The sequence below is a fragment of the Trichomycterus rosablanca genome, chromosome 1, assembly GCF_030014385.1.
Source record: "Trichomycterus rosablanca isolate fTriRos1 chromosome 1, fTriRos1.hap1, whole genome shotgun sequence".
NCBI classification, from domain to species: Eukaryota; Metazoa; Chordata; class Actinopteri; order Siluriformes; family Trichomycteridae; genus Trichomycterus; species Trichomycterus rosablanca.
In genome coordinates, this window is record NC_085988.1 from 46,893,392 (window position 1) to 46,915,428 (window position 22,037).

Genomic DNA, 22,037 nt, shown 5'->3' on the forward strand with positions numbered 1-22,037 from the left:
TCACCTTTACCCTCAGCCTCTTCAATAAAGCAGTGGTCGTCTTAGAGGTGTGTTTGGGGTCATTATCATGCTGGAACACTGCCCTGCGACCCAGTTTCCGGAGGGAGGGGATCATGCTCTGCTTCAGTATTTCACAGTACATATTGGAGTTCATGTGTCCCTCAATGAAATGTAACTCCCCAACACCTGCTGCACTCATGCAGCCCCAGACCATGGCATTCCCACCACCATGCTTGACTGTAGGCATGACACACTTATCTTTGTACTCCTCACCTGATTGCCGCCACACATGCTTGAGACCATCTGAACCAAACAAATTAATCTTGGTCTCATCAGACCATAGGACATGGTTCCAGTAATCCATGTCCTTTGTTGACATGTCTTCAGCAAACTGTTTGCAGGCTTTCTTGTGTAGAGACTTCAGAAGAGGCTTCCTTCTGGGGTGACAGCCATGCAGACCAATTTGATGTAGTGTGCGGCGTATGGTCTGAGCACTGACAGGCTGACCCCCCACCTTTTCAATCTCTGCAGCAATGCTGACAGCACTCCTGCGCCTATCTTTCAAAGACAGCAGTCGGATGTGACGCTGAGCACGTGCACTCAGCTTCTTTGGACGACCAACGCGAGGTCTGTTCTGAGTGGACCCTGCTCTTTTAAAACGCTGGATGATCTTGGCCACTGTGCTGCAGCTCAGTTTCAGGGTGTTGGCAATCTTCATGTAGCCTTGGCCATCTTCATGTAGCGCAACAATTCGTCTTTTAAGATCCTCAGAGAGTTCTTTGCCATGAGGTGCCATGTTGGAACTTTCAGTGACCAGTATGAGAGAGTGTGAGAGCTGTACTACTAAATTGAACACACCTGCTCCCTATGCACACCTGAGACCTAGTAACACTAACAAATCACATGACATTTTGGAGGGAAAATGACAAGCAGTGCTCAATTTGGACATTTAGGGGTGTAGTCTCTTAGGGGTGTACTCACTTTTGTTGCCGGTGGTTTAGACATTAATGGCTGTATATTGAGTTATTTTGAGGGAAGAATAAATTTACACTGTTATATAAGCTGCACACAGACTACTTTTCATTGTGTCAAAGTGTCATTTTGTCAGTGTTGTCCCATGAAAAGATATACTTAAATATCTGCAGAAATGTGAGGGGTGTACTCACTTTTGTGATACACTGTACATACTGATCAGCCATAACATTAAAACCATCTCCTTGTTTCTACACTCACTGTCCATTTTATTAGCTCCACTTACCATATAGAAGCACTTGGTAGTTCTACAATTACTGACTGTAGTCCATATGTTTCTCTACATACCTTTCTAACCTGCTTTCATGCTGTTCTTCAATGATCAGAACCACTACAGAGTAGGTATTATTTAGGTAGTGGATCATTCTCAGCACTGCAGTGACAATGACATGGTGGTGGTGTGTTAGTGTGTGTTGTGCTGGTATGAGTGGATCAGACACAGCAGCACTGCTGGAGTTTTTAAATACCGTGTCCACTGACTGTCCACTCTATTAGACACTCCTACCTAGTTGGTCCACCTTGTAGATGTAAAGTCAGAGACGATCGCTCATCTATTGCTGCTGTTTGAGTTGGTCATCTTCTAGACCTTCATCAGTGGTCACAGGACGCTGCCCACGAGGTGCTGTTGGCTGGATATTTTTGGTTGGTGGACTATTCTCAGTCCAGCAGTGACAGTGAGGTGTTTAAAAACTCCATCAGCATTGCTGTGTCTTATCCACTCATACTAGCACAACACACACTAACACACCACCACCATGTCATTGTTACTACAGTGCTGAGAATGACCCACCACCTAAATAATACCTGCTCTGTGTTGGAGAGTCCTGACCATTGAAGAACAGCATAAACGGGGGCTAACAAAGCATGCAGAGAAACAGATGGACTACAGTCAGTAATTGTAGAACTACAAAGTGCTCCTATATGGTAAGTGGAGCTGATAAAATGGACATTGAGTGTAAAAACAAGGAGGTGGTTTTAATGTTATGGTTGAAAATTATATATATATATACACACACACACACACATATATGTATGTATATGTATATGTATGGTTGTAGCAAATGTTTCCTACATGCTGTTAATAACTGTTGCTGGGTTTTTAGAACAAAAGATAGCCAGTAACCAGTAATACCAACCAATATCCAGCTCAATATCAAAATACAAAATGTGCCACTTCTTAGAGCTAGCGGAATCGTTTTGTTCTCTAAATTTCTCTCTGGGTGGTTTATGTTTTTGTAGTTATTGATTACATCATCATTAAACTTAACATGTTAAGTCCTTTAGTAGAGATCTTAAAGAGGTAAATGAAAAACAGCAGTTGATACCAAATTATAACTATGTGATAAGCTATTACTGAGTTCTGGTGTAGTGCAGGGCACAGCGTTCTGTGGTTTATACTTTATCTTATACTTTGATCACATTTCAATGCTTTAACAGTTTTGTTTCACTGTGTTCCCTAATAACTTCTAGCTTGGAATAATTAATGCAATTCTAGCCAGTGCACCTTTAAGGCTGTAGTTTGATGGATAGGCAGAGCTCTTGGGGACAGGATCTGAGGAGTGAGAGACTAAAGGACAGGAGAGAGAGGGAGTACTAAGTGAGAACACTGAGCTAGGCAACCAGCTCAAGCAGAAAAGAGAGGAATAAAATAGGAGGGGTTGGGGAAAAGCAGGGGAAAGAAGGCGAGTGGAGCAGTAGGGTAGAGGATCTTCTATCTGACCAAATCTGATAAAGAAAATGCATCCCAACTTTGCCGGCACCTGGAAAATGAAGAGCAGTGAGAATTTTGATGAACTTCTCAAAGCCCTGGGTAAGACCTCTCTTCCATATCTCACATTTGCATGACATTAGCATGGCACACAGAATAATGAATGTTTATGTCTTATGGCTTATATTATCCATCCATTATCTTATACTAATTATCCATGGTTTGCATTAAAAGTAGAGCAGTGGAGCACACAGAGGTCCCCTGGCTTGAAGATCCCTCTGTGTTTGAGATTTTAGTGTATTTGGTCCATAAACCTATACTTTAGCAGAACAGATATTGAGGCTTAGTCAAACAGACCACAAGATGTTAGACTTGGTTTGAGATTTTGCACAATTTAATAAGTCATTGCCCTGATTTTGAGACGATGTGTTGATTTAGCAGAGCAGGTTTAAACAGTGACTAGCAGAACCATCACAGAAGTGCCAAGAACTGTCTAATTTTAAAGCCACAATAATCAGTTTAAAATAAGTATATGTATAAGGATAAAATAAAGTGCAACAAGTGCAACAAATTTTTTTTCTAGATTCCCACATTAACCAAAAAAAATCACAAAAAAGCCTTGTCACTGTAAAACTATTCAATGTTTATATATAACTGTAATTGTTTAGCTGCTCTCAGTTTACGTGAAATAGATTTTTTAAAGCTATTGCATTTTCGTTTAAAATGTTGGTAATGTTAATTGAACAATACATCAATAATTACACAACTTACAGTGATAAGATCTTTCTTTATATTTTCACAAATTACTGCAATAGTGGCATGGTGGCATAGCTACACACAATATATATACAGTGTATCACAAAAGTGAGTACACCCCTCACATTTCTGCAGATATTTAAGTATATCTTTTCATGGGACAACACTGACAAAATGACACTTTGACACAATGAAAAGTAGTCTGTGTGCAGCTTATATAACAGTGTACATTTATTCTTCCCTCAAAATAACTCAATATACAGCCATTAATGTCTAAACCACCGGCAACAAAAGTGAGTACACCCCTCAGTGAAAGTTCCTGAAGTGTCAATATTTTGTGTGGCCACCATTATTTCCCAGAACTGCCTTAACTCTCCTGGGCATGGAGTTTACCAGAGCTTCACAGGTTGCCACTGGAATGCTTTTCCACTCCTCCATGACGACATCACGGAGCTGGCGGATATTCGAGACTTTGCGCTCCTCCACCTTCCGCTTGAGGATGCCCCAAAGATGTTCTATTGGGTTTAGGTCTGGAGACATGCTTGGCCAGTCCATCACCTTTACCCTCAGCCTCTTCAATAAAGCAGTGGTCGTCTTAGAGGTGAGTTTGGGGTCATTATCATGCTGGAACACTGCCCTGCGACCCAGTTTCCGGAGGGAGGGGATCATGCTCTGCTTCAGTATTTCACAGTACATATTGGAGTTCATGTGTCCCTCAATGAAATGTAACTCCCCAACACCTGCTGCACTCATGCAGCCCCAGACCATGGTATTCCCACCACCATGCTTGACTGTAGGCATGACACACTTATCTTTGTACTCCTCCCCTGATTGCCGCCACACATGCTTGAGACCATCTGAACCAAACAAATTAATCTTGGTCTCATCAGACCATAGGACATGGTTCCAGTAATCCATGTCCTTTGTTGACATGTCTTCAGCAAACTGTTTGCGGGCTTTCTTGTGTAGAGACTTCAGAAGAGGCTTCCTTCTGGGGTGACAGCCATGCAGACCAATTTGATGTAGTGTGCGGCGTATGGTCTGAGCACTGACAGGCTGACCCCCCACCTTTTCAATCTCTGCAGCAATGCTGACAGCACTCCTGCGCCTATCTTTCAAAGACAGCAGTTGGATGTGACGCTGAGCACGTGCACTCAGCTTCTTTGGACGACCAACGCGAGGTCTGTTCTGAGTGGACCCTGCTCTTTTAAAACGCTGGATGATCTTGGCCACTGTGCTGCAGCTCAGTTTCAGGGTGTTGGCAATCTTCTTGTAGCCTTGGCCATCTTCATGTAGCGCAACAATTCGTCTTTTAAGATCCTCAGAGAGTTCTTTGCCATGAGGTGCCATGTTGGAACTTTCAGTGACCAGTATGAGAGAGTGTGAGAGCTGTACTACTAAATTGAACACACCTGCTCCCTATGCACACCTGAGACCTAGTAACACTAACGAGTCACATGACATTTTGGAGGGAAAATGACAAGCAGTGCTCAATTTGGACATTTAGGGGTGTAGTCTCTTAGGGGTGTACTCACTTTTGTTGCCGGTGGTTTAGACATTAATAGCTGTATATTGAGTTATTTTGAGGGAAGAATAAATGTACACTGTTATATAAGCTGCACACAGACTACTTTTCATTGTGTCAAAGTGTCATTTTGTCAGTGTTGTCCCATGAAAAGATATACTTAAATATCTGAAGAAATGTGAGGGGTGTACTCACTTTTGTGATACACTGTATATATACAGTGTATCACAAAAGTGAGTACACCCCTCACATTTTTGCAAATATTTGATTATATCTTTTCATGGGACAACACTATAGACATGAAACTTGGATATAATTTAGAGTAGTCAGTGTACAGCTTGTATAGCAGTGTAGATTTACTGTCTTCTGAAAATAACTCAACACACAGTCATTAATGTCTAAATAGCTGGCAACATAAGTGAGTACACCCCACAGTGAACATGTCCAAATTGTGCCCAAATGTGTCGTTGTCCCTCCCTGGTGTCATGTGTCAAGGTCCCAGGTGTAAATGGGGAGCAGGGCTGTTAAATTTGGTGTTTTGGGTACAATTCTCTCATACTGGCCACTGGATATTCAACATGGCACCTCATGGCAAAGAACTCTCTGAGGATGTGAGAAATAGAATTGTTGCTCTCCACAAAGATGGCCTGGGCTATAAGAAGATTGCTAACACCCTGAAACTGAGCTACAGCATGGTGGCCAAGGTCATACAGTGGTTTTCCAGGACAGGTTCCACTCGGAACAGGCTTCGCCAGGGTCGACCAAAGAAGTTGAGTCCACGTGTTCGGCGTCATATCCAGAGGTTGGCTTTAAAAAATAGACACATGAGTGCTGCCAGCATTGCTGCAGAGGTTGAAGACGTGGGAGGTCAGCCTGTCAGTGCTCAGACCATACGCCGCACACTGCATCAACTCGGTCTGCATGGTCGTCATCCCAGAAGGAAGCTGACGCACAAGAAAGCCCGCAAACAGTTTTCTGAAGACAAGCAGTCCAAGAACATGGATTACTGGAATGCCCTGTGGTCTGACGAGACCAAGATAAACTTGTTTGGCTCAGATGGTATCCAGCATGTGTGGCGGCGCCCTGGTGAGAAGTACCAAGACAACTGTATCTTGCCTACAGTCAAGCATGGTGGTGGTAGCATCATGGTCTTGGGCTGCATGAGTGTTGCTGGCACTGGGGAGCTGCAGTTCATTGAGGGAAACATGAATTCCAACATGTACTGTGACATTCTGAAACAGAGCATGATCCCCTCCCTTCGAAAACTGGGCCTCATGGCAGTTTTCCAACAGAATAACGACCCCAAACACAACCTCCAAGATGACAACTGCCTTGCTGAGGAAGCTGAAGGTAAAGGTGATGGACTAAACCCAATTGAGCACCTGTGGCGCATCCTCAAGTGGAAGGTGGAGGAGTTCAAGGTGTCTAACATCCACCAGCTCCGTGATGTCATCATGGAGGAGTGGAAGAGGATTCCAGTAGCAACCTGTGCAGCTCTGGTGAATTCCATGCCCAGGAGGGTTAAGGCAGTGCTGGATAATAATGGTGGTCACACAAAATATTGACACTTTGGGCACAATTTGGACATGTTCACTGTGGGGTGTACTCACTTATGTTGCCAGCCATTTAGACATTAATGGCTGTGTGTTGAGTTATTTTCAGAAGACAGTAAATCTACACTGCTATACAAGTTGTACACTGACTACTCTAAGACTACTCTATCCAAGTTTTATTTCTATAGTCTTGTCCCATGAAAAGATATAATAAAATATTTGCAGAAATTTGAGGGGTGTACTCACTTTTGTGATACACTGTATATATATATATATATATATATATATATATATGAATATATTTTTATTTCTTTGCCATATTTTAATTTCTTTGTAATATTTCATTGTTATTTCGTTGTCATAATCACAACATTAATATATACAGTATATATACATATGAGTATATGACAATATTTATTTATTTATTTATATATATAAATATATATATATATATATATATATATATATATATATATATATATATATATATATATATATATATATATATATATATATATATAATTTCTTTCTCATAATCACAACATTAAGATTATATATATATAATATAAAATATAAAAATAAATACATATTCAGTTTTTTTAATTTTACAGTACATCACAACTTTAAAACTGAAAGGGCAGCTAAAACAAATGTAAGTAATTTTGTGAAAGCTGTTACCATCAAAAGTTTTACACATGAAATGTAGATTATTACATATCAATTATAATTAAATATTATATAAATTATAATTTAAATAAACAAAACTACTGTGGTATTTTAGTTTCTTATAGTACATAAGTTTAAAACTAGAATGTCAGTGGTGTTACGGTTAGTGGTGGTACAATATTAATTGTTTAGAACCCCACTAACATCAGTTGCACTACTGATGCATTGCAGGGCATGCCTCTGCAACTGTTACAGTTAGCCAAATTCAATTCCTTTTGAATCATTTATATCATATAATCATGTCCATACTACAGAACTCCTTTAGATGTCTTGTGAAGCCCATGCCTAGGCAGGTCAGAGCTGTTTTGACAGCATATTAGACAGGTGGTTCTAATATTCTGGCTTATTGGAGTGGATAACTACAGAAACAGGCCAATTAAAGATGATTCAATTGCATGTGCATGTGCAGTTAATGGGTAATTTGCATCAATGATACCAATGTGTGTTATTTGTTTAGTTGTAGCTCAGCGGCTGAGGTACAGGACTAGTAAATGAGCATAGCCCCTAACCCTCAGTTACTTAAACTGTAATTGTAAGTAGCTCTGGATGAAAGCATCTGCTGAATGCTGCAAGTGTAAATGTATATGCTAACCATTTTCCGTAACCATGGTTATAAAAGCTGTCACATGTCCTGTGTGCGCAGGACTTAAGAAAAACAATAACACATACACTGCCTGGCCAAAAAAAGGTCACACACTCTAATATTTGGTTGGACTGCCTTTAGCTTTGATTATGGCACACATTCGCTGTGGCATCATTTCCACAAGCTTCTGTAATGTCACAACATTTATTTCTGTCCAGAGTTGCATTAATTTTTCCCCAAGATCTTGTATTGATGATGGGAGATTTGGACCACTGTGCAAAGTCTTCTCCAGCACATCCCAAAGATTCTCAATGGGGTTCAGGTCTGGACTCTGTGGTGGCCAATCCATGTGTGAAAATGATGTCTCATGCTCCCTGAACCACTCTTTCACAATTTGAGCCCGATGAATCCTGGCATTGTCATCTTGGAATATGCCCGTGCCATCAGGGAAGAAAAAATCCATTGATGGAATAACCTGGTGGTTCAGTATATTCAGGTAGTCAGCTGACCTCATTCTTTGGGCACATAACGTTGCTGAACCTAGACCTGACCAACTGCAGCAACCCCAGATCATAGCACTGCCCCCACAGGCTTGTACGGCAGGCACTAGGCATGATGGGTGCATCACTTCAGCTGCCTCTCTTCTTACCCTGATGCGCCCATCACTCTGGAACAGGGTAAATCTGGACTCATCAGACCACATGACCTTCTTCCATTGCTCCAGAGTCCAATCTTTATGCTCCTGGTTAGCCTTACTGACAAGTGGTTTTAAGGCTACACAGCTGTTTAGTCCCAATCCCTTGAGTTCCCTTTGCATTGTGTGTGGAAATGCTCTTACTTTCACTATTAAACATCCCTGAGTTCTACTGTAGTTTTTCTACCATTTGATTTCCCCAAACGTTTAAGTGATCGCCGATCACGATCATTCAAGATTTTTTTCTGACCACATTCTTTCCTCGAAGATGTTTCCCCACTGTCCTTCCACTTTTTAATAATGCATTGAACAGTTCTTAACCCGATTTTAGTAGTTTCAGCAATCTCCTTAGATGTTTTCTCTGCTTGATGCATGCCAGTAATTTGACCCTTCTGAAACAGATTAACATCTTTTCCACGACCACAGGATGCGTCTTTCGACATGGTTGTTTAACAAATGAGAAGCTACTCACTGCATCAGTTAGGGTTAAATAACTTGTTGTCAGCTGAAACAATCACCCATGCAGTAATTATCCAATGGGAGGCTCTTGCCTATTTGCTTAGTTAAATCCAGGTGGTGACCTTTTTTTTGGCCAGGCAGTGTACTTGTTTACTGCCTGTCTATTAAAGAAAAAATGTGATTGAGGGTTATACTAATGAATAATTGTATAAATAATTAGAATAACATTAACATGACAGGCTTTCGATTTACTAGTGGTTGCAGAAAATATATGAATAAACAAAATAATTCTTGTAATATTAGCACCTGTCAAGGGGAAGAAAAAGACTAAAGTGTGTACTGTGGCTAGTGATACAAAGTGTGGATTGCACCCATTCTATTTGCATACAGATATAATAATTTGTAATACAGAATAAGCATAAAATCAGTTTTGACAAATGATCCTTGTGAAATATATTCTGTAATGAGAACGCTTTTAAGGAAATGTGTACCCCTGGCTGAACACTCCTAGGTGATGTAGCTTTTTTGTGATCACCAGCAACGACCAGTGATCCAATCCAGCTAAACAGATGTGAATTCAGTAGAATTTGTCAGTGACACTATTGTCTGAGTTTACAGAGCTCAGTCAGGTATTAGCCAATCACTTGCTCCTCACACTGAAAACTTTTAAAATAAAGACAACAGATAAATGTTATCTTCTTCCACAGGACAAAACAAACATGCATTTTCTGTGCATGTAGATAATTCATTATAAAGCCAAACCTGCATTTATGTTAAAATGTATCAGAATTCAGTAGATCACTTTTAACAGATAAATACTGTGGCCAAATGTATGTGGTATTTGAGTGTTTTAGCCATACCCATTGTAGTAGTAAACAGGTGTAAAAAATAAATTGTTTTCGGACAGCTGCTCCATTGCCCACTATTAAATCCATGCAACTTATTCAAAATGCAGCTGCCTGCCTGGTTTTTAACCTACCTAAATGCTGCCACATCACCCCACTGCTGCATTCTCTTCACTGACTTCCTGTAGCTGCACTCATTCAGTTCAAAACAATCATGCCTGCACACAAAGCCTAAAATGGACCAGCTCCAAACTACCTGAGAGGACTAATAAAACCCCACGCAACCTCGGAGCCACTGGTCTCGCTCGTCTTGATCCTCCACCCAGAACTCAGGGAAGACACACATCAAGGCTTTTTTCAGTACTTGCACCCAAGTGGTGGAACGAACTTCCCTTATCTGTCCTCAAAGCACGAATAAAGACCCACCTCTTTACTAAGCATTAAGCTGAAAACTAACATGCACTTACTGACCTTCTATAGCATCTTATTAATTTAAAATAACTTTGTTCTAACAGAGTTTAAGCAGATTTCTATCCTTGGACTGTTGTCTAAAGAAGAGAAATGTTTACTGTGGAAACACTTTTGTAAGTCGCTCTGGATAAGAGCATCTGCTAAATGCCATAAATGTAAATGTACAACCCCAAATCAGAAACAGTTGGGACAGCATGGTAAATTCAAATAATAAAAAACACAGAGTTTCTTACATTTGCTTTGACTTTTATTTGATTGAGATATTTTATGTTTTGTCTGCTCAATTTCATTTTATTTATTAATAAACATCCATTCCTGCATTTCAGGCCTGCAACACATTCCAAAAAAAGTTGGGACAGTAAAGTATTTACCACTTTGTAATGTTGCCATTCCTTTTCACCACACTTAAAAGACATTTTGGCACTGAGGATACCAAGTGATTTAATGTTTCAGCTTTTATTTTGTCCCATTCTTCCTGCAAACACGTCTTAAGATGTGCAACAGTACGGGATCGTCGTTGTCACATTTTTTTGTTTTAATATTCTCCACACATTCTCTGTTGGGGACAGGTCAGGACTGCAGACAGGCCAGTCCAGTACCCATACCCTCTTCTTCCGCAGCCATGCCTTTGTAATGTGTGCAGCATGTGGTTTTGCATTGTCTTGTTGCATGGACGTCCCTGGAAAGATGACGTCTTGAAGGCACCATATGTTGCTTCAAGATCTCAATGTACTTTTCTGCATTAATGCTGCAATCACAGAAATGTAAATTAAATGTAAGAAACACTGCATTTTTATTTTATTTGCCCCAATTTTCTGATTTGGATTTGTAAATAATATACTTCCAAATTTGTAGCAACAGTCTGTGGACAAAAGCAAGGTCTGTAATGATATGGTTTAATAAATTTGGTGTGTAGGCACTACAGTGGCCTGCACATAACTGATCTCAATTACTCTGAACACCTCTGTAAAGAAATCAAATGTAAATTGCAAGCCAGTACTTCTTATCCAATATTATTGTCTGACAATGCTCCTTCGACTAAATGGAAAAATGTTCAACTACATAAAAATGCCTTTTGGAATCACATTTCCAACAAGCTCTTGGTCAGGTGTTCACATAATATCTGCTCCATTCCACTGCACATTACCCTACTTCACAGTTAGAGGTTGTTTTTATTGACAAGTGGTTTTGTAGCCAAGTACCCATGCTAACTTTGGTTACCCTTTTAGACGAGCTTTACCAAAGTTAGCAGAATCGCTTCTGGCAACACCCAGGTTTAACATTCATTCATTCATTGTCTCTTTTAACACAGCTTTACCCTATTTTGGATTCACTGGACAAAAGATAAGAAACACCCTGGACAGGTCACCAGTCCATCACAGGGCACACACACATTCAAACCTAGGGCAATTATTAGTAGCTCCACTTGGCCTGACTGCATGTCTTTGGAGGAAACTCCACACAGAAGGGCCTGGATCATTCCAGCTGGAAATCGAACCCAGGACCTTCTTACTGTGAGGTGATAGTGCTACCCACCATGCCGCCCTAAGGTTTAACAGCCAAAGGCAATTGATTGGTGGAGAATGGCGACTTAGCTTTACCTTCAGCAAACTCATCCTACTTTCATGGAAATGGACAATAGTGCATAGGGTAGAGAATTGATAGTTTTGAAATTGGATTCATACCATATTTTACTGTAGAGTTCTGTGGATTAGATAAAAGGCAAAAGTGCAGTTCCATTAAAATATTTATTCTTTCACACAGTCCTAAGCAGTTTTTCTCACGCTCATTTAATTGCAACACTGTCTTTATAATACAGCAAGCTCTCAGCAGAGACCTTTCTGCTACTCACAGCATGATGGTGGGATTTTTAACAGAATTGAGCTCTTTAGTTGAGGTCAGAGTCCTCTGAGGACCCAGGTAAGGGTTGGGTTGGGTTAGCTTTCTGGGCAAACGAGGTTGTTATGACCTTCGTGCTGTGCTTTCTCAGGCGTGAACGCCATGCTGCGGAAGGTGGCTGGGGCCGCTGCTGCCAAGCCCCATGTGGAGATCCGCCAGGACGGGGAGCAGTTTTACATCAAAACCTCCACCTCTGTACGCACCACAGAGATCAACTTCCACATTGGCCAGGAGTTCGATGAGGAGACTGTGGACGGCAGGAAGTGTAAGGTACACGTTGAGGACGGTGTAGATCAGAAGCGACTGACAGTCTTAGATGAGATCATGCATATGTGTGTCATATATCCATAATAACAAGGATGTGATTTTTTCCATTTCAATTATTTACTTTTATTTACATTTGTCCAGAGTTGTAGAATTGACTGGACACAAGCTTATCACTGGTTGTTCCATGTTTGAATAGAAAAGTCTTGTGTACCTAATGTCTCATATAAAATTGTATGGGTTAGATATTTTTGGCTCCTGTAGGTACAAGGTGAACTACGGCAGCAGATGTTTTTGCACTGCAAATATAGTAAAACAAAACAATTTAACAAGAGAGTCTGACATGTTTTTGTTTGTGAGCAGTAAATAATGTAGTAAAATAAAGTTCTCTTTGAACATGCCTACATTGTGATTAACAGAATAAATGTAACAAATCAGTCCAGCTCTTGGTTTTTAAGGGCAGTTTTCTTATTCATAAGATACTCTTGCTTTGATTTACAATACCGGAAATTCTGTTTCATTATTTCTACACATACTTCCGATTGGTTCAATGAAAACCAATTAAACAATTAACTGCAACTGTTAACATAGAATAAGTAGAATATAAAGACCAGAGTTGTAAGAAGAAGCAACACTTTATTTGAGCAGTATTAAAGATCTACCCTCTTAGTACTCTGTATTCATGTGCATAGGACCAAATTAAACCAAACCTCTTACTTTAAGCTTACATTTTCAAACTCAAGCTTTCTTATTAAGGACACATTATGAAAACAACCAGTTCATTGGAAAAGAATTGTAAGACAAAGAGGATGACCAGCAACAATATACAATTATTTACAATTAGAGAAATTATGAACAAGCCATTAAGAAGCCTGAAAACCCAAACCGTATACAGAATGTTCGACTTAACAGCTCAATCAAACACAATTCCAACATCATTCTATATTATACTATCAATGTACAGTAGACCCTTGAGGTACTAACTGTTTACCATACAAACATTTTGGGTTACGAACGATCTTTTTTAACTTAACGTATGAACAAATTTCAGACTACGAACCGAAATTTGCAAAACACGTGACGTCACGAACAAGTTCACTCCGAGTGTCTCTCACTCTCTCTATATATATATATACAGTGGGGCCAAAAAGTATTTAGTCAGCCACTGATTGTGCAAGTTCTCCTACTTAGAAAGATGAGAGAGGTCTGTAATTGTCATCATAGGTACACTTCAACTATGAAAGACAAAATGAGAAAAGAAAATCCAGGAAATCACATTGTAGGATTTTTAAAGAATTTATTTGTAAATTATGGTGGAAAATAAGTATTTGGTCAACAACAAACAAGCAAGATTTCTGGCTCTCACAGACCTGTAACTTCTTCTTTAAGAAGCTCTTCTGTCCTCCACTCGTTACCTGTATTAATGGCACCTGTTTGACCTCGTTATCTGTATAAAAGACACCTGTCCACAGCCTCAAACAGTCAGACTCCAAACTCAACCATGGCCAAGACCAAAGAGCTGTCGAAGGACACCAGGAAGAAAATTGTAGACCTGCACCAGGCTGGGAAGAGTGAATCTACAATAGGCAAGCAGGTTGGTGTGAATAAATCAACTGTGGGAGCAATTGTAAGAAAATGGAAGACATACAAGACCATTGATAATCTCCCTTGGGGTCAAGATCTCATCCCGTGGGGTCAAAATGATCATGAGAACGGTGAGCAAAAATCCCAGAACTACACGGAGGGACCTGATGAATGACCTGCAGAGAGCTGGGACCAAAGTAACAAAGGCTACCATCACTAACACACTACGCCGAGAGGGACTCAAATCCTGCAGTGCCAGGCGTGTCCCCCTGCTTAAGTCAGTACATGTCCAGGCCCATCTGAAGTTTGCCAGAGAGCATATGGATGATCCAGAAGAGGATTGGGAGAATATCATGTGGTCAGATGAAACCAAAATGGAACTTTTTGGTAAAAACTCAACTCGTCGTGTTTGGAGGAAGAAGAATGCTGAGTTGCATCCCAAGAACACCATACCTACTGTGAAGCATGGGGGTGGAAACATCATGCTTTGGGGCTGTTTTTCTGCAAAGGGGACAGGACGACTGATCCGTGTTAAGGGAAGAATGAACGGGGCCATGTATCGTGAGATTTTAAGCCAAAACCTCCTTCCATCAGTGAGAGCATTTAAGATGGAACGTGGCTGGGTCTTCCAGCATGACAATGATCCCAAACACACTGCTCGGGCAACGAAGGAGTGGCTCCGTAAAAAGCATTTCAAGGTCCTGGAGTGGCCTAGCCAGTCTCCAGACCTCAACCCCATAGAAAATTTGTGGAATCCGTGTTGCCCAGTGACAGCCTCAAAACGTCACTGCTCTAGAGGAGATCTGCATGGAGGAATGGGCCAAAATACCAGCTACAGTGTGTGCAAACCTGGTGAAGACTTACAGGAAACGTTTGACCTCTGTCATTGCCATTAAAGGTTATGTTACAAAGTATTGAGTTGAACTTTTGTTATTGACCAAATACTTATTTTCCACCATAATTTACAAATAAATTCTTTAAAAATCCTACAATGTGATTTCCTGGATTTTTTTTCTCATTTTGTCTCTCGTAGTTGAAGTGTACCTATGATGAAAATTACAGACCTCTCTCATCTTTCTAAGTAGGAGAACTTGCACAATCAGTGGCTGACTAAATACTTTTTGGCCCCACTGTATACTGTATATATATACAGTGAGCGAACATTCAAACAGTGGACGGAGTTTTTTTGGTGATTTCTTTATATTTTGTAAAATTCTATATTAAAATGGCCCCAAATAATGTGCAGAGAAAGCGCAGTGGTGAGAAAATAAACAAATCTATTACTATTTGTTGTTGTATAATTACTCCTGCCAGTAGCTGTGTATCAGACAAAGGGGACAATTAGTGAGAGAGAAGGAAGTTATTCTTTCATGCAATTACACCTACAAAATACAACACTATTGAAATTAAGTAGGAAATAATAGAGAAATATGAGAGTTATTGTTGTTTCTGGTAGATACATTTTGTAAAAAAAAACAAAGGAAATTTATTGTGGTGTATAGTAAAGCACATGTACTGTACTGAAATGTGATGTGTGTTTATGTACAGTACTACTGTGTATTGTTGTTCATTATTGTTTATTACTTTAATGTCTATTCTATAATTTAGGATTAAGGGAAAATATACTTGCACTTATAACAAAAAAGACCATTTAAGACATTAGAAACGTTAGGTAAGGGGGTGGGGTTTGGGAGGTCTGGCACGGATTAATTCTATTTACATTATTTCTTATGGGAAAAGTAGGTTTAACTAACAAACATTTTGACTTAAGAACAGCTGTTCGGAACCAATTAAATTCGTAAGTCAAGGGTCTACTCTATCTCTTTAACAATATAGTTTATGTATAGTATATGCTTAGATATTAATAATCAGTATCAGTTCAGTAAATCCTAATCTATAGCATGACATAAAGAAAAGGTTTTTTTATGACAGCTCATATATTTACAATATACAGTGGGGGAAATAAGTATTTGATCCCCTGCTGATTTTGTAAGTTTACCCCCTTACAAACACTTGAACAGTCTATAATTTTTATGGAAGGTGTATTTTAAGAAAGAGAGACAGAATATCAACAAAAAATCCAGAAAAAAAACATTAAATAAAAGTTAAAAATTAATTTGTACTTAATTAAGGGAAATAAGTATTTGATCCCCTACCAACCAGCAAGAATTCTGACCCCCACAGACCGGTTATGTGCCCATGAGGCACACAAATTAGTCCTGTCCCTGTATAAAAGACTCCTGTCACAGAATCAGTTTCTTCCGTTCAAATCTCTCGACCACCATGGGCAAGACCAAAGAGCTATCAAAGGACGTCAGGGACAAGATTGTAGACCTGCACAAGGCTGGAATGGGCTACAAGACCATCAGCAAGAAGCTTGGTGAGAAAGAGACCACTGTTGGTGCGATAATTCGAAAATGGAAGAAATACAAGATCACAGTCAATCACCCTCGCTCTGGAGCTCCATGCAAGATCTCACCTGGTGGGGTAAGAATGATTCTGAGAAAGGTGAGGTCAGTCAAGAACTACATGGGAGGAGCTTATCAATGATCTCAAGGGAGCTGGGAGCACAGTCACCAAGAAAACCATTAGTAACACACTTCGCCGTAATGGATTGAGATCCTGCAGTGCCCGCAAAGTCCCTTTGCTCAAGAAGGCTCATGTACAGGCCCGTCTGAAGTTTGCCAGTGAACACCTGAATGATTCAGAGAAAGCTTGGGAGAATGTGATATGGTCAGATGAGACCAAAATTGAGCTCTTTGGCATAAACTCCACTCGCCGTGTTTGGAGGCAGAGAAATGCCCAGTGGGGATGGTGTTCTTGGGGTCATATCCAGCATTTCTCTGCTCCCAGCTCCCTTGAGATCATTGATAAGCTCCTCCCGTGTAATTCTGGACTGACCTCACCTTTCTCAGAATCATTCTTACCCCACCAGGTGAGATCTTGCATGGAGCTCCAGAGTGAGGGCGATTGACTGTGATCTTGTATTTCTTCCATTTTCGAATTATCGTACCAACAGTGGTCTCTTTCTCACCAAGCTTCTTGCTGATGGTCTTGTAGCCCATTCCAGCCTTGTGCAGGTCTACAATCTTGTCCCTGATGTCCTTTGATAGCTCTTTGGTCTTGCCCATGATGGTCGAGAGATTTGAACGGAAGAAACTGATTCTGTGACAGGAGTCTTTTATACAGGGACAGGACTAATTTGTGTGCCTCATGGGCACATAACCGGTCTGTGGGGGTCAGAATTCTTGCTGGTTGGTAGGGGATCAAATACTTATTTCCCTTAATTAAATACTAATTAATTTGTAACTTTTATTTAATGTTTTTTTTTCTGGATTTTTTGTTGATATTCTGTCTCTCTCTGTTAAAATAAACCTTCCATAAAAATTATAGACTGTTCAAGTCTTTGTAAGGGGGTAAACTTACAAAATCAGCAGGGGATCAAATACTTATTTCCCCCACTGTAGCTGTTCTAATAAAGTATAATGTATTATGTGATACAAAGATTTAATGTCAGTGACCTTATAAATCATGTCAGGACAAATGCATGACATTGAAAAATCCAGACAAACCGTAAGCCCAAAGGCTCACTAAGGGAAAATTCTCCTGCCAGAGAATTACTGTGACATTTATTTATTCTTTTTGACATTTCAGAGTCTACATTTTCCAAACTAAAATGCAAAAAGAGCTACCCTGATCTTGGGAGAGCTTCCAGAGAACTAAAATGCAATGGTGTGCAATCTTGTGGAACAGAAACCAAAGGGTGCATTGGGTAGACTTTATTGTTGATGAAGTAACAGAGAACAGCAGACTGCATTTTACCCCACAACCCCTTAACAACAGTTCAAGATGCTAATCATTTATCATTACGTGTGAGCTGTCTATATTATGGTGGAGTGAAGAGGTTTTGGGAGTCTAATTTAAACAAGTCAGTTTCTCTCTGTTCTTTGTCTTATGATACACTTATTAACCAGTGTACCTTTAAGGTGCAATTCAATCAAAATTAAACATATGACTCTTCATAAAACTGTGGAAAACCTCCAGATATTTTGTATTTATGAGCTTACAGATACCTACAATTTACTTTTACCTTGGTGACTTGGTATAATAATGTGTTGAATTAAAGGAAGTCTTAAATTACATGTACATTACCGTTTGTATTTAGTTTAAGGCTTATTGTTTGGTCCTTAAGTATACACACTCATTTTGCTCTTGAGCACGGGATCATTGTATTGCTGCCTATCCCAACTGCACTTGAGCTATAAATCACAGATTGACAACTAGACATTCTTCAAGATTTTCTAGAAGAGAGCAAAATTAATATTTAGTGTTTTATGGCAAGTTAATGAGTTCATTGAGACTTCTGGATCATTGAGAGAAATCTTGGTAGACTGGCCACTTCTGGAAGATTTCTGTACTGTATTTAAGTTATTGACTCTTCTTGGCCAGGGAGGTAAGAAAAAAAGAGATCAGAAAGAGCTGTGCAGAGATCATCACTCCTTTGCAGAAAATCAAGCCTTTAAGGCAGAGTGGCCATATGGCTGCATGGAGTTTGCAAAATGGCATGTAAACGACTCATCTGTTCTGTCGAGATGAAAATGGAACTCTCTCTCAGGACAACAAGCACAATGTCTGGCAAAAACCCTACCATCCCATCTTACCATCCATAATCTTTGACCAGTCACACTGTTTAATGCATTGCCATTTAGCACAGAGATTAAAACCCAATTAATCTAGCCATTGGGGGTATAAGGGGTATTTTTTTTCCAAGGGCAATGAAAATGATACAGAGTGTATGTAGAGTGGTGAAAAAAATCCTGTACTCCCTAAAGCCAGATTGTAAGTAATCTGCTTCAGCTGCTCAGGCACACAAACAACAGGATTCAGAAAGGCTGGCAGTCGTCTATAGCTAATGATGCCTAACAATGGCACAGCTTAAATGTTAGAGGCACTAAACGTCTGCAGACTGAGCATCCATACTAATTTTTGAGAATCCTACAATTAGCTTGAGATCATGAAATTGCTTCAGATGTGACTTATAATCACAATGGTAATGATACAGTTCAAGATTCTGGTACATTTAGGATATTTCCTATTTTACATCTACTGTATTCATTTTCTGACACAATTTCCTCAATGCTCATGTGGTGAACCAATAACAAACTGATGCTGATATGCCACTCTCTTGTTGCAACATCCAAACTCTTGCTCAGGCCCTGAAGCAACAACTCACCTCCAAATCATTATTCTCCCTCCACCATGTTTTACATTTTGAATGAGGTTGTGGTATTGATGAGCAGTATCTGTTCTGCAATTTATGCACAGTATCAGATGTATTTTAATTAAGCATGATTCACATAATTAGAATTTTCTTAAGACAACCAAACCCAGATATTACTCCCCAATACTTTTAAAGGTGGAGGGCCCCCTTACACGTATCTAATGTTATGTTATATTATTTCTAATTCTTGTTTCAACTACAGCATTTACTTTGAAGAAGTCATTATCACAGACATTCACCTATATTTTCCTGCCTGGTATGTGATTTATTAACGTGTTTAATAAAGAGTAGCAGGATATTTTGTTAATACTGCTATATCACAACCACTACATAATATTGCTGATCTTAAAACCTACTGCTAGTCTGTATGACCTAAATTTGGGTTACAACATGATTAAACCATTGAAAACTCAATAACAACCCTTCATTTGCTTCAGCTGTGATGTGTTATTTAAACACCACCCAGAGATTCAAGTGTTCAGGGTGTGTTGAAACCATGGTGAAAACTAAGTAGCTGTTACGAAAGCTGAGAAAGGAGATCATTTTATTGCACCAAAAGAGCAATGGGTAAGCGCCAAGGTGGCGCAGCGGGATATTCCACTAGCACACCAGCGCCGAGATTCTGAACTCCACGGTTCGAAACTCGGCGTTGCCACCAGTTGGCTGGGTGCCATCTAATGGGCATAATTGGCAGTGCCTGCAAGGAGGGATGACCGGACTATGTGGGTGGGGTCTTCAAACGCTGTGTAAGGACCCTGATTAGCAGATAGAGAGGCATCTGAGGGATCCCCCAGCAGCACAAGACAAATTGACTTTGCTAAATTGGGAGAAAATGCATAAATAACAAAGAAAAAGAGCAATGGGTATAAGAAGATTTCCAAGACCATGAACATTTCTGGAGACAACAATGAGAGCAAGGTCCAGAACTTATGGCGTAGCAGCAAACCTGCCAAAAGTTTATTCAGACTCATTTATAATCTTGTCTGCTCAACGAAGAAAACCCCCTGTGTTACTGTACAAGACTTACACTACAACATGATAAAGGCTGTAGCAACCATAAGATCACTCAACAATTAAGGACTTAATGTCTTGGATCCATGACATGCCATTTTTTTACCAAGATGCACAGAAAGGGTTTACTGGAATACCCCAGAATGAATTTGGATAAGTCTGCAAAGTTCTGGGACACAGTTCTATGGAGTGACCAATTAAAACTAGAACTGTTTGGCCATATGAACCAGCAATTTGTCTGAAAACTTTGATGATAATTGACCTTGGTAATAATTGGACTTTGCAACAAGATAATGATCTCAAGCACACCTCCAAGTCAACCAAAGCTTGGTTAAGAAATCAGTCCTGGAATATCCTGGAGTGGCCTTCTCAGTCTCCAGATTTAAATCCAATATAAAATCATTGTGAGATTTAAAGAGAACAGTTGCAGCATGAAAACTATTAAACCTCAATGATCTAAAAGACTCATGGGTCTAAAAGACTCATGGGTCGCTCTCAGGAGCTCAGTGAATTCTAGCGTGGTACCGTGATAGGATGCCACCTGTGCAACAAGTTCAGTCGTGAAATTTCCTCACTACTAAATATTCAACAGTCAACTGTCAATGGCATTATAACAAAGTGGAAGTGATTGGAAACGACAGCAACTCAGCCACGAAGTGACAGAGCGGGGTCAGCGGATGCTGAGGCACATAGTGCGCAGAGGTCGCCAACTTTCTGCAGAGTCAATCGCTACAGACCTCCAAACTTCATGTGGCCTTCAGATTAGCTCAAGAACAGTGTGTAGAGAGCTTCATGGAATGGGTTTTCATGGCCGAGCAGCTGCATCCAAGCTTTACATCACCAAGCTCGATGCAAAGCGTCAGATGCAGTGGTGTAAAGCACACCGCCACTGGACTCTAGAGCAGTGGAGACGTGTTCTCTGGAGTGACGAATCACGCTTCTCCGTCTGGCAATCCGATGGATGAGTCTGGATTTGGCGCTTGCCAGGAGAACGCTACTTGTCTGACTGCATTGTGCCAAGTGTAAAGTTTGGTGGAGGGGGGATTATGGTGTGGGGCTGTTTTTCAGGAGTTGGGCTCGGCCCCTTAGTTCCAGTGAAAGGAACTCTTACTGCTTCAGCATACCAAGAGATTTTGGACAATTTCATGCTCACAACTTTGTAGGAACAGTTTGGGGATGGCCCCTTCCTGTTCCAACATGACTGCGCACCAGTGCACAAAGCAAGGTCCATAAAGACATGGATGAGCGAGTTTGTTGTGGAAGAACTTGACTGGCCTTGAGTCCTGACCTCAACCCGACAGAACACCTTTGGGATGAATTAGAGCGGAGACTGCGAGCCAGGCCTTCTCGTCCAACATCAGTGTCTGACCTCACAAATGCGCTTCTGGAAGAATGGTCAAAAATTCCCATAAACCCTCCTAAACCTTGTGGAAAGCCTTCCCAGAAGAGTTGAAGCTGTTATAGCTGCAAAGGGTGGGCCGACATCATATTAAAGCCTATTTAAGAATGGGATGTCACTCAAGATCATATGCGTGTGAAGGCAGACGAGTGAATACTTTTGGCAATATAATGTATATACTGTATATCACCCTAAAAATGTTTAAGGTGAGATTGTGAGTTGTATATATTTTTTATTGCAACTGTAC

The 22,037-nt window shown here is 40.2% G+C and overlaps 1 protein-coding gene across 1 annotated transcript in view; it reads left to right on the plus strand.

Annotated features, from left to right (window-relative positions):
* Window positions 1-2,656: 2,656 nt before the first annotated feature.
* Window positions 2,657-22,037, plus strand: part of crabp1a (cellular retinoic acid binding protein 1a) — a 30,434-nt gene continuing 11,053 nt past the window's right edge. Inside the window, exons 1-2 of the mRNA XM_063003638.1 lie at window positions 2,657-2,842; window positions 12,343-12,521. Coding sequence (XP_062859708.1) covers window positions 2,770-2,842; window positions 12,343-12,521 — 252 coding nt within the window. The 5' untranslated portion in view covers window positions 2,657-2,769. The remainder of the gene's footprint in view (window positions 2,843-12,342; window positions 12,522-22,037) is intronic.